General features: G+C 33.7%; 1 protein-coding gene across 7 annotated transcripts in view; it reads right to left on the bottom strand.

The window, feature by feature from the left end:
- Positions 1-684: 684 nt before the first annotated feature.
- The window catches only part of DPY19L2 (dpy-19 like 2), a 105,980-nt gene continuing 93,028 nt past the window's right edge, over positions 685-13,636 (bottom strand). For 3 of the 7 annotated variants that reach the window (XM_054496669.1, XM_054496673.1, XM_054496672.1), the window contains 3 exons: positions 12,510-12,609; positions 10,985-11,110; positions 689-2,435 (listed from right to left, as the gene is read on the bottom strand). In XM_054496669.1, coding sequence (XP_054352644.1) covers positions 2,285-2,435; positions 10,985-11,110; positions 12,510-12,609 — 377 coding nt within the window. In that variant the 3' untranslated portion in view covers positions 689-2,284. Of the gene's footprint in view, positions 2,436-10,984; positions 11,111-12,509; positions 12,610-13,636 lie in introns of all 7 variants that reach the window. The other 4 variants (XM_054496671.1, XM_054496675.1, XM_054496674.1 and 1 more) reach the window with 2 other exon arrangements.

The following is a 13,636-nucleotide window of genomic DNA, read 5'->3' as shown; positions in this document are numbered from 1 at the left end:
TTTTATTAGTACAGCTCATCCATTTTTTGTTGAGTTCTACTGACTTTTTAAAATTTATTTTACCTTAAGTTCTGGGATGCATGTGCAGAACATGCAGGTTTGTTACATAGGTATACATGTGCCATGGTGGTTTGCTGCACCTATCGACCCGTCATTTAGGGTTTAAGTCCTGCATGCATTAGGTATTTGTCCTAATGCTCTCCCTCCCCTTGCCCCCCACCCCCACCCCCCACCAACAGGCCCTGGTGTGTGATGTTCCCCTTTCTGTGTCCATGTGTTCTCATTGTTCAACTCCCACTTATGAGTGAGAACATATGGTGTTTGGTTTTCTGTTCTTATGTTAGTTTGCTGAGAACGATGGCTTCCAGCTTCATCCACGTCCCTGCAAAGGACATGAACTCATCCTTTTTTATGGCTGCATAGTATTCCATGGTGTGTATGTGACACATTTTCTTTATCCAGTCTATCATTGATGGGTATTTGGGTTAGTTACAAGTCTTTGCTACTGTAACATCATCTGAAATGTGTTACTTTAATTTTATGAATGTTAGGTGTTATGTATCTTTTCCTTTTTTGCCCCACACATCACTGAAACAGATTATTTGAAAATGCTAAAATAAGTAAAATGTGCGGCCTGCTTTCTTAGATGCTTTGTCTCCTGTACCAAAATAATTTACAAATACAAAAGTTGGAAATAATTTTATTAGTTTTTTAATGCATAAATCCAAACATATATTTGTATTGAATATTTTATTAGCTAATACAGTACCATTTTAAAAATTCTACCAACTTATTTAAAATATTTCCTGTAAAAACATCATCCAAAATATACTTTGTTAATTTTTATGAATGTTAGGTGTTATGCCTCTTTTCTTTGATGCTTTCCTTTTTTATCCTGTGCTTACACCAAAAACAAATTATTTGAAAATGCTAAAATAAAATGTGGCATGTTTTCTTAGCTGTTTTGTATTCTGTTATAAAATATTTTACAACTATGAAAGTTGAAAAATAAGTTTATTGGTTTTGCTGCATATAGCTGCCTGTCTACTATAAAAGAACTAATCTATAAAATTGAGGCATTTTGTTATTTCAAGTGTAGAGGGGCAAGAATATAAGGGAATTATAAAAACCCCAGGATGACTCATTTAAAGTAGATGCACATTAAAATACTATAGTTCTGGCATATTTCATATTTTTAAAGCAGACAAAAAGAATCTTTATCTTTGCATTTGGCAAGAGTGTCTTCAAGATAACTACCACTTTTCAAAGCCCTATTGTTGGGTAGGTTTTATTAGGGGAGAGGACTTAGAAAACATTACTTTCCTCATCCAAAACCAAAAATAAATGAGGGCTTAAAAATATATTATTTAAGAAGATAGTAGCCAGAAATAAAGACCATGACCAACAAGCTTTGGGGCCATCAAGATGAAAAGACCTTTGCTTTATTCAAGATCTAGGATCTGAAAATCTCACTTCATAAATTTAACTGGATTTTCTTTTCTGATTATGTTTAACTGCAAAATTTGGTTGTATACCATAGCAGTTTCTATTTTACCTGGATGTTAAAAGAAAAACCACTGGAATCTAAAGAGAGATGAATAACCTCTTGAGCTTAGATGGAGAACTAACCAGTGGCAAATATGTATCTAGTGGGGTAAATACATCTCAAGAGATTCAAAACATTACAAAACAAGGTATTTTTAAAAACACTTCAACTTGAAATTATAAAAAAAAAAGTATTAAGAGGTATTAGAGATCTTTCTTAAGGGCTGGTAAAATAAAAACACCTTAAAAGACACACTGTTACAATTTCCTCACAGAGGTAAAGAGGTTGTGACCAGTATCAGCATTTTAAGGATGTCATTTCAGAGCTTGCATTCTTCTGCCCTAAGTGGTTCAAAGAGTTTGAGCAGGTACACTCTGGTACTAGAGAAAATCTGAAACAATTCAGCTAGTTGGATGAAAAAGGACTTAAGTACCCTTGATTTATTAAAATTCATTGTTCTTTTATATACATTTCTCTTTAAAATTCTGAAATGAACATTTGTTTATGTAGTATGACATGAATGATTTAATAATTTATATGACAAGCTTAATAAGGCTGATATTCAATGAACAGAAAAGTAATTTACCTTTTAGTAATCAGAAAAACTTTCAATCCATTTTTATCTTATTTTTAACTGTCTGTTATTAAAGTTTGTGATTTTTATTAATGTAAATAAGCCAAAGGGTGATTGTTTTTGACACACGGCATTGTGCCATAGTGTAATGGGTAGTTTCCTTCTCAGTTAACCTTCAGTACTCTGTACACACTATTCTGAAATACTGTGGTGAAGTAAGGCCTTGCATCTTCGAGCAGGACGCTACATAAAGGAGGATTAGCTGCATTGGAAGGGTCTTCCACATCCCAGATTTCAAGCATACTGCAACCAGGCCTGAAAAAAGATAGACATATATATTCATATTAGAAATGTATTCCTGTCTAGAGAAAATAGATACATAACACAACATCTAGATTTTCAGAGACAAATTTATTTAATAAGTTAAATATTTTAAAGCGCCATTTCAAAAAACAATTTCAATGTTTAGAAATTTAAAAAATAGAATGAAATTAAGCATGTTGCATTTTCACATCTCATTTAACCAAATGAAAGACATATCCTAATAATAAAGCTTCAATATACATTCATAAATATATATGTAAAAGCTCACTTTCAAGATGAAACAAACATAAATATACTTTCCAAGTGCCATCACCATCTAAACATAAGGCCCATTTGTAGTAAAATAAGACAAATTAAAACCTAATTGAATTCCTGATGAATTTCACATTTTTTAGCATAAACTGCCTTGGATTAGCATGAAATGATCCAAGGCAGGGAGAGGAGGCTCTTATGGCAATTTGTTTTCTTCAATGCTTTCCCATTTTGGGTGGCTCTATGACTGGGCTAAATGAGACACTATTCCTCCCTACAGAGTAATCCTGCATGGCAGTCTTTAAAGGGAAGGAGTCAGACAAAATTGATTTCTAATTTTTTAAACATCTATACTGAAGTATAAGTTATACACAATAAAATTTCACCTATTTTCTGTGTAAAGTTTTCCAGGTATGGGCAAATGTGTATAGATGTGTAAGCACTACCACAATCATAATATAGAAAATTTCCATCATCCCCACAAGTTCCCTGTGTCCTTTTGCAATCTACCATCTTCCCCAAACATGGCCTCAGGCAACTACTGTGCTTTCTGCACTATAGTTTTGCTTTCTCTAGAATTTCATATAAATATATTAAGTAGTCTTTTCATTTTTGGCTTCTTTACCATAGCATGTTTTTGATATTCATATCTGAGCTGTAGTTCTTACAACTTCTGTTGTGGTTCAGTAGTTCCTTCCTTTTTGTTGCTAAATAATATTTCATTGTATATAGAGAACACAATTTGTTTATCCATTTGCAAGTTAGTGAACATTTGAGATGTTTTGAGTTTTTGGTGATCATGAACAGTGCCACTATAAACATTCATGGACAAGGCTTTTTGTGGACATATGTTATCATTTCTCTTAGGGAAACACCTAGGAGTGGAATTGCTGGGTTGCATGGTTATGTATGATTAAGTGTGGATTTATCTTTATAAGCAAGTTCAAAACTGTTTTCCAGAGTAGATGCACCATTTTCCATTTCCACCAACAATGCATGAGAGTTTAAGTTGTATCAGTTTTTGTAATTTTAATTATTATAGTATGGTTATGGATGATTCAAAATATCTTCTTTGGTGAAATTTCTATTCAAATATTTTGCCAAATTTTGTGTTGTTTCTTATTGAGGTGTGAGAGTTCTTTGTATATTCTGGGTAAAAATCTGCCAGATTTTTTTAGCAGATGTATTAAGGCATAATTGCTCAATAATTACTCAATAAGCTGCACATATTTAGTATCCACTTGGATATATATTAACATAGGTATACACCTGTAAAACAGCAGCCACAATAAAAATCATGAACATATCCATCTCTCCCAAAAGTTTACTTCTGCCCTTTTGTAATCCTAATTATTGCATGCTTTCTTTTTTGTCTGGCTTCTTGTCCTCAGTAGAATTATTTTGAGATCCATCCATATTTCTGTATCAATAGTTCGTTCATTTTTATTAGTGAGTAGTATTTACATTGTTTGGATATTCTAATAGTGTGTTTATACATTCATCTGCTGATAAATAAGTGGATTGTTTCCAGTTTGGGGCTAATACAGAAAATAAAGTGCTATGAACATTTGTGTACAATTACTGGGATGGATATATGCTTTCTTTTATTTTAATAAATATGGTAGTTGTATGTTTAACTTTTTATAAAATTGCTAAACTGTCTTGCAGAGTGGTTGTACCATATTACTTTTGCACCACTGGTGTATGAGAGTTCTAAGTCCTCCATAGTGTCAGCAACACTTGGCAGTTTTTTTTTCAATTATAGCTATTTTATTAAGTGTTTAGTTACATCTCACTGTAATTTTCATTTGCATTTCACAAATCACTAGTAACATCAAGCATCTTTTTGTGTGACTATTTGCCATCTGTCCTTTTGTCTTTTTTTTTTTTTTTTCTGAGACAAAGTCTTGCTCTGTCGCTGAGTGGAGTGCAACGGCACAATCTCAGCTCACTGCAACCTCCATCTCCTGGGTTCAAGTAAATATCCTGCTTCAGCCTCCCGAGTAGCTGGGATTATATGCACCCACCATCATGCCTGGCTAACTTTTTGTATTTTTAGTAGAGATGGGGTTTAGCCACGTTGGCCAGGCTGATCTCGAACTCCTGACCTCAGGTGATCCACCTGCCTCAGCCTCCCAAAATCCTGGGATTACAGGCGTGAGCCAACCACTGCGCCCGGCCTATTTTGTCCATTTTTAATTGGGTTGTTTTCTTATTATTGGGTTTTGAGAGTTTTTTTATACATCTAGAGAAAGTCCTTTATCAGACATAGGCTTTGAAAATATTTTCTCCCAGACTGTGGTTTATCTTTTAATTCTTCCTAACACTGTTTATAAAAAAGCAGAGGTTAACAGTTTTAATGAAGTCCTATTTATCAATGTGTTCTCTTGTGGATCATGATTATGTTACTGTATCTGAGAAATCTTAGCCTAATCCAAGGTTACAATAATTTTCTTCCATATTTTCTTCCAGAAATTTTATATTCTTGGATTCTTAGTAGCAAGTTACCTTCTACTCCTAGTTTGCTGAGGGTTTTTAATCAATTATGGATACTGAATTGTGTCAAATACTTTTTCCTGAATGTACTGAGACTATGATGCAGTCTTTCTTTTTCAGTTTATTACTATGGTGAATTCACTTGATTGGTTTTCAAATAGTGAGACAACTTTGCATTCCTGGGATAAACTCCACTTGTACATTATGTATTGTCTTTCTTTAATATATTGCTGGATTCATTTGTTGCTATTTTACTTAAAAATTTCACATATGTGTTCATGATAAATTTTGATTTGTTGTTTCCTTTTATTGTAATGTTTCTCTCATGTTAGTATCAGGATAATGCTGACCTTACAGAACCAGTTGGGAAGTAATCCCTCCTTTTGAATTTTCTGGAATAGTTTGTAGAATTGGAACTATTTCCAGTGAAGATACCTCTCTTAAAGTTTTCTTTGTGACAATTCTTTTTACTACAAATATAATTTTATTAATAGATATAAGGTCATTCATAATAAGGTAATAGATATAAGATTTTCTATTTCTTAAGTGAACTTTGATTTTGCATCTTTCAAGGAACTTGTCCATTTTATCTATTTTGTCCTACTTAGTGGAATAAAGTTGTTCCTAAAACTCCCTCATTATCCTTTTCGTTTCTTCAGATCCTGTAGTGATAAAATCTTTCTTATTCCTGATACTAGTAATTTCTGCTTCAATCTTTTAGCTTGGGTAGGAATTTATCAATTTTATTAATCTTCTCAAGAATCAGTGTTTGGTTTTACTGACTTTTCCTTGTTTTGGGAGGAAACACACACTGATTTTGATTCTAATCTTTATGCTTTCTTTTCTTCTTACTTTGGAGTTTACGTATTCTTTTTTTCTAGTTCCTTAAGGTGAAGCTGAGTGACTGATACGAGCCCTTTCTTCTTTTTCTATTATAGGCATTCGACATAAAAACAAATCTCTCTACTGCTGTATCTGCATACCACAAATAGTGGGATGGTGTTCTCATTTTCCCTTAGGTCAACATACGTTGAAACTAACCCTCCTTTTGTTTCTTCTTGACCATGGATTATCTGGAAGTGTATTAATGTTTAGTTTCTAAACATTTGAGGGAATTTCCATATAGAATTCTGTTACTGATTTCTAATTTAATTTCATTGTAGTCAGAGATTGTACTTTACATGATCTAAAGTATTTTAAATGTGTCAATACTTGCTTTGTGGCCTAGAAAATGGTCTTTTTTGATAAATAGTCTGTGTGTGCTTGAATGTCTATTTTGCTGTTCTAGAGTGGTGTGTACTATAAATGTCAATTAGGTCATATTGGTTGATGGCGTCATTCAAGTCTTCCATATTCTTGCCAAATTTTTTTTATTTGTTCTACAAATTGTTTAGAGAAAGCTATTAAAATTTCTAACTATACTGTAGATTTGTCTATTTTTTCGTAAAGTTCTATCAGTTGTGCTTCATATATTTGAAGCTCTGTTATGTAAGTGCATAAATGTTCAGGGTTGCTACATCCTCTTGAAATATAGATCCCTTCTTCATTTAAAAATCCTTGTTTAACCTTGATAATATTCTTAGCATTCAAATGTACTTTGACGTTATTACAGCCACACCAGCTTTCACTGACTAGTAGTAGCATCACATGTCCTTTTCCTATCTGTTAACTTTTAACCTCTTCATTTCTTTATATTTAAGTAAATTTCTTGAAAGTAGCCTATAGTAGGGTCTTGCTTTGCTATGCAATCTGACAATTCTTGCTTTTCATTTGTGGTATTTAGAGCTATATTCGTTTCCTATTGCTTTTATAACAAATTACCACAAACAATTGCTTAAAGCAACATATATTTATTCTCTTTCAAATTTTGGAGCTCATAAGTCTAAAATCACGGTATTGGCAGGACTCCAATCCTTCAGGAGGCTCTAAAAGAAAATCCACTTCCTCGCCTTTTCCAGCCCTAGAAGCTGGCCTCCTTCCTTGGCTTGTGGCCTTATATCACTCCAACTTCTTCTACCATCACATCACCTTTTTGATCTCTTACTCTTTTGCCTCCTCCTTATAAAGACTTTGATTACATTTGTCCTACCTGGATAATAAGGATAATCTCCACATCTCATGAGCATTAACTTAATCACATTTGCAAATTTTCTTTTTCCACGTGAGTAACATAATTCCCAATTTCTGGGAATTAGGACATGGCCATCGTGGGGGGCTCATTATTCAGCACAAGTCCATTTACACTTAATGTGATAATTGATGTGGTTAGATTTAAGTCTGTCATCTCGGTGTTTTCTCTTTGTTCCATCTGATCTTCGTCTCCCTTTTCCACTTCTGCCTTATTTTGGATTGAGTGATTTTTATAATTCAATTTTAATCTTGTTTGTTGCCTTTTGGGTTCTGTCAATTTTTGCTTCATATATTTTGAAATTCTCTTTTAAGTTCATATGCACTGAAATTATTGTATCTTTCTCCTGTACTGAACTATTTTGCCTTATAAAACATAGTCGTTTCTAGTAATATTCTTTGTCTTAACATCTATCTTCTCGGATATTTATACATTTTTCACTTCAGCTTTTCTAATGTTTACTCACATGATATCTTTTCCATTCTTTTTCCTTCAGCCAATATACATATCTGTATTTAAAATGCACCTCTTGCAGGCAGTCCATAGATAGGTTTTGCTCTTGTATTCAGTTTGCCAATCTCCACCTTTTGTTTGGAAGAATTTAGTTCTCTTTCACTTTGAAATTACTGATATGGTTTGATATAGGCTTGCTATTGTGCTCTTTTGTTTTTTTTAAAAAACTTTATTTCAAGACATTTGGAGATCCACATTAAGTGAGAGATAATACAAGTAGCTCTTGTACAGTCTTTAGACAGTGTCCTCCGCCATGGTAACATCTTGAACATTTGTATAATATCACAGCCAGATAATTCACATTGATAGAATGGTGATAGAGAGCATTTCCGTCACTACAGAGATCCCTTGTATAGCCAAACATACTATACTCCCCCCACATTCCCACCCCACCCTAACCCCTCACAACCACAAATCATCCATATCTATAATTTTGTCATTTGAAGACAGTTATACAAATGGAATCATACAGTATGTAACCTTTGGGGATTGTCTTTTCTTCATTCAAACAATTCTCTGGAGATTCATCCAGGATCTTGAGTGTATCGATAGTTTGATCCTATTGCTGAGCAGTATTCCATGGTATGAATAGGTCACTATTATTTAATCATTCACCTTGCGAAAAACATCTGGGTTGTTTCAGGTTTAGGCTATTACAAATAAAGCTGCTACAGACATTTTTCTACAGAATTTTGTGTGAACACAACTTTCCACCTTTCTGCGAAAAAATGCCCAATACAATTTCTGGGTCTTAAGTTAGTTATATGTTTAGGTTTTTTCCCCCTTTTAGTTTTAGTTGACAAGTAATATTTGTACATATTTATGGAGTATAGAGTGATATTTCAATGTATAATTACAATGTGTAATGATAAAATCAGGGTAATTAGGATATCCATCACTGCAAACGTTTACCATCTGTTTGTGCTGGGAACATTCAAAATCCTCTGTTCTGGCTTTCTTGACATATAACGATAAATTATCGTTAACTAATATTCACTCTACAGTGCCAGAGAGCACTATAACTTATTCCTTCTATTTATCTGTAGTTTTGTATCTCTTAACCAACCTCTCCTTATCTTCTTCTCCTCCCTACCCTTCCCACTCAGCCTCTAATTACCACAAAATCTTCTCTACTTCTATGAGCTACTTCTTTGAGCTTCCACATGAGTGACAACACGCACTATTCATCTTTCTGTGGCTGACTTATTTCACTTAATGTATCCAGGCTCATCCATGTCTAGGCTTGCCATTATGCTCTTTTTTTCCCCACTGTTTTATTTATTTTTTTGAGTGGTTTTGATAGGGATGACAACAAGCATCTTTAACATAACATGATTTACTTACCATTTAAATTGGGTTATTTCTAGTAAATCGTACATTTCCACGGTTTACTCAGTTTTTGTGCTATTGTCATGTATATTTAATTTCTGTCATAAACTAAAAAATATAATGGTATCACCTTTGCCTTAAATAATGTCTTTTAAAGATTTTCAGAGAAGAAAAACATATAGTGATTAATATCCACATATTTACCATTTCCAGCACATTTCAGTATTTCTTGTATATCTGAGTTACCATCTGGCATCATTTCTCATCAGCTGATAGAACTTCTTGTCCATCTTGAAGTATAAATCTGTTACCAACAAATTATCTTAGATTTTGTTGATCTGAAAAATGTATTTTTGGCCTCCATTTTAAAAAGATAGTTTCATTAAATATAGAATTGTTGATTTTTCTTCTTCAGCACTTTGAATTATCATTCCAGTGTCTGATAATTTCCACTATTTATGTTGGGAAGTCAGATGTTTATATAGCATATCATTTTTTCTCTTATTTTCAAGATTTTCTCTTAATCTTTGATTTTACCATTTTGACTACAATGTGCCTTGCTTTGGTTTTCTTTGGGCTTCACCCAGTTGGATTTGTTGAGCTTAGCAGATGTCTAAGTTAGCAGCTTTTATCAAACTTGAGAAATTTTTGGCCAACATTTCTTCAATATTTTTTCTGTCATGTTCTTTTTTTCATTACATCTAATACTAAAATTATGCATGTGTTGAACTACTTAATGTTACGTAGGTCTGTGGCTTTGGTTATTTTTCAATCTTTTTTGGCTCCTGTTCTTTTGATTAACTATTCTCTCTTGATCTATCTTCAAATTCACTGCATCTTCTGTTCAAATGTTCTGTTTTCATCTCAGAATTGTTGAGTACATTTAAATGATTTTCATTTCATTTACTATACTTTTCAGCTCTAGAATTTCCGTGGGGGCTGGAGTGTTTCTATTTCTCTGCTGAGATTCCATAGCTCTTCACTCATGGATACCATGTTTTCTTTTAATTCATTGAATACATTTTTGTTAAGCCTTTGAATGTATTTGTAATAGTGGCTTTGCAGTCTTTGGCTGCTAAATCCAACATCTGGACCTACTTGAATCGGTTTCTATTAACTTATTTTTTTCAGAGTATTGGTCATACTTTCTCATTTTAGTGCATCTCTGAAACCTTTGCACATTGTAAATGATATTTTGAAGTGACTGTTGAACCTGTTTTGTTCTTCTGATTGCCAATGTGTCGTTCTAGGAGACAATTAATGTGCCTGAAATTCCTGTCATGTGCAGCAGCTAATATCTGTGCTTAGGAGCCTAAACAAAGGCCTCATAAGATCAATTACACATCTTAGAATTTTATGATTTTTAGAGATTCAAAATTCAGAAATTAAAAAATTTTAATTAGGAATGTTTTCCTTATGTCATTTTGGGTTTTGTCACTTTTCTTTTAAGTCTTACAAATCCAATATAATTCAGCTATAATACAGAATGCCAATATCTCACTTTGTTGTAAATTCAAATCCATATTTCAGATATATAATAAAAATTTTCATAAATATTTCAAAAATTATGAAAAAAGCTAAGTGGAAGATGTTAAATTGAAAAATCAGGATATTAAATATACTATAATGTTTGGAATTAAATTCTACTTCATTGATAGTATAGTTTTACTTCTCTAGATGAAATAATTTAAACTAAGGTACCAGGATAATATTTTAATAAATTTAAAATAAAAATTCTTAAAGAATCAGGACTACTGTAATAAAGTGAAACATTTGTTGCTTAAAAATATACCATATCAGATAGCATAAGGTTAATACTCACTTAGTTCTCACAACACACCATGCCTCTTCTAAAACATAATAATTCACATGTAACTCCAACAATTTATCCCTTACTTCTTTGGCAGATTTTCGACTATATGTAGAATAAACTATTTTTGTCCGAGCCCTTTAAATTTAAACAATAGTTTAAAAGATTTTAAAATTAATGATAATAGAATAGACTAAAAAAATCTTACTAGCAAATTGAAATCTCAATACTCACTGGATGGAACACTGATATACATGACTCAAAACAGCATCAATTATTTTGGGGATGGCAGTTTCCACATTCCTACTTATATTTTGAATGTTATAAAACTTACAGCAATTTAATTTTGCATATACTGCTCATTACTGTATAAGATAGTCTAAAGTTGTACTGGGTAGCAGAGAGCAGCTTAGGATATACAATTTTCTTCTCATAATTCACACAGTTTTCAGAGAATATATTCTGACAGAGACTGAATGTAGTGAAAACACATCTTTCAATGCTTAATTTCATCTAAAGAAGCTCTGACAAACACATGAATTGAAATTGAGTGTATCAAGTAGAACACTTAGACAATGGGCATCCAGGGTGTCAGAACAGGTAGGAAAAGCACCTTCACAGAATCTTGAGAAATGGGGATGGTCACCAAAATATGGTACAATAGGTGATTTGACTGTAGTGGGAGTTCTTACAAAATCCTAACAAACTATCACTTATGCATTGGATGTTGCTTAGAATTTCAAGCATATGGGATGCTCAGTCACCACAGTGGTTTCCATGCCAGTTCACCACAGTAGAACAGAGAGAGCGTCAGGTACATTTCTAAGGTGTCTGACTCCAAGCCCTGGCTCCTAGACAGCAGACCTAAAACTTTTAAATAATTTAAACATTTGCCTCTAACAATAGGCCAAAAATCCACTTTTAAAAACGATTACCCTGACAACTATTAGAATAACCAAAATAATTTTTTAAACCAGCCATTTAAGGAAAGCAAAACTTTTAGACATCAATGGAAACTAGAGTTCTCATAATCAGCCAGCAAAAATACTCTAAATTTTCATGAAAGCACGTAGTGTATAATAGCAACTTTCATGTACTTTTTCTACCTGTCACAAAAAGCTAGTCATTGGCCACCAGCAAGATCTAGAAATCATTTCTTAAATCAGAGTGGGGCTTGCAGTGTAGAGCAGGGGTTGGCAAACCATGGCTGTGAGTAAAATCCATCCTACCTACTCTTCCAACTACCTAGTAGTTTTACTGGAATACACACACACATCATAAATATGTGACACATTTGTCACTTTGGGAAAAACTGGCTTTTGCATTTTTCAGTTTTCAGAGGTCTGCTTGCTCCAGAGGCAACAGGTATGTATTGTCATTTCTGGATGGTTATTGTCATTTTTTTTTAACTTCCAGCATGAAAATGAGGATGAGTTTTTGTGTCTGTGTGTGTGTGTGTGTGTGTAAAAATTTTCCCAATTCCTAAGAATTGGGAGTCGCCACGTGAGTCTTGAAGAAATACTCATCGGCCGCCAACCTCAAGTCTGCATCTTCGTAGTGTGGATGATTCACAATGGGATGAAGTGTAGACAGCTTGACGCTTGCCATTGTAGGCATGGCACCTGCGAAGACAGCATCTGAAAAAAAAAGGCTATATTCTTCAGTGAAATGTTTTAAAGAAAATCAGAAGTTAAACTTACCTCTAATATGTGAACCCGAATTAAGAAGGATGATGCCTATTTACATGACCATGGACCTCATTCTCTTATTGACTCACTAGTTAGTTATTCATTGTCTACTATAATAATAGCTGACTTTTGTTAAATGCTATCTTGGTGCTAGAAATTGTGCTCCATATTTTAACAAGAAATAACTTAATTTTCACAATTCTAAGGGGTAGGTCCTCTGTTCTTACTTTGTAGAATCTACAAACGGAGCATGTGAGGGGTCTGGGTTGTGCACTCATTAGAATCTAATGCCTGATGGTCTGAGGTGGAACAATTTCATCCAGAAACCACCCCCCCACCCCCTAGTTCTGTGGAAAAAAATGGTCTTCCACGAAACCAGTCCCTGGTGCCAAAAAGGTTGCAGACTGCTGTTGTAGATGATGAAGAGACACAGCCAAGTTAAGTGACTTGCCCAAGACTGCACAGCTAGGAAGTTCCAGAGCCTGCCCTCTTAGCTGCTTCACTAAAGCTTCCTGCTGTGCTAGAGCACCATGCTAACAGCAGGACTACAGACACACATGAAACACAAAGAATGTAAAATGTCATATCTGTTCCAATAATGTGAAATGCCAGGAACTGAGAGACTGCTATGAAGGGCAAGTCTCATGGGACGTTTTTTCAAATGACTTTTGTGGCTTGTGAACTGTGGTCCTGTGGATGTGCCATAAAAAAAGGAAAGCATTGTTTTCTTCCCTCAGATCATCTTTAATTAAGTTCTCAGAGTTACCATTTGACTTGACACCATTTATACATGCCATGAAATCATTTCATTACCTGCTAGTAGTACTTTTTGGAGTAATAACATGTCTAAATTTGGTCATAACTAGAGATACATCAAAATCTATCTGGCTTCCATTTCATCTCTTGAAATACCAGAAGACCACATGCTTACTTCCTGGTACTTTTGTATAAAAAACAATTATATAATTGTGAAGGT

Source organism: Pongo pygmaeus, chromosome 6 (assembly GCF_028885625.2).
Source record: "Pongo pygmaeus isolate AG05252 chromosome 6, NHGRI_mPonPyg2-v2.0_pri, whole genome shotgun sequence".
Taxonomy (NCBI): Eukaryota; Metazoa; Chordata; class Mammalia; order Primates; family Hominidae; genus Pongo; species Pongo pygmaeus.
The sequence above is the reverse complement of the archived record's forward strand: the minus strand, read 5'-3'. Positions and strand labels throughout refer to the sequence as shown.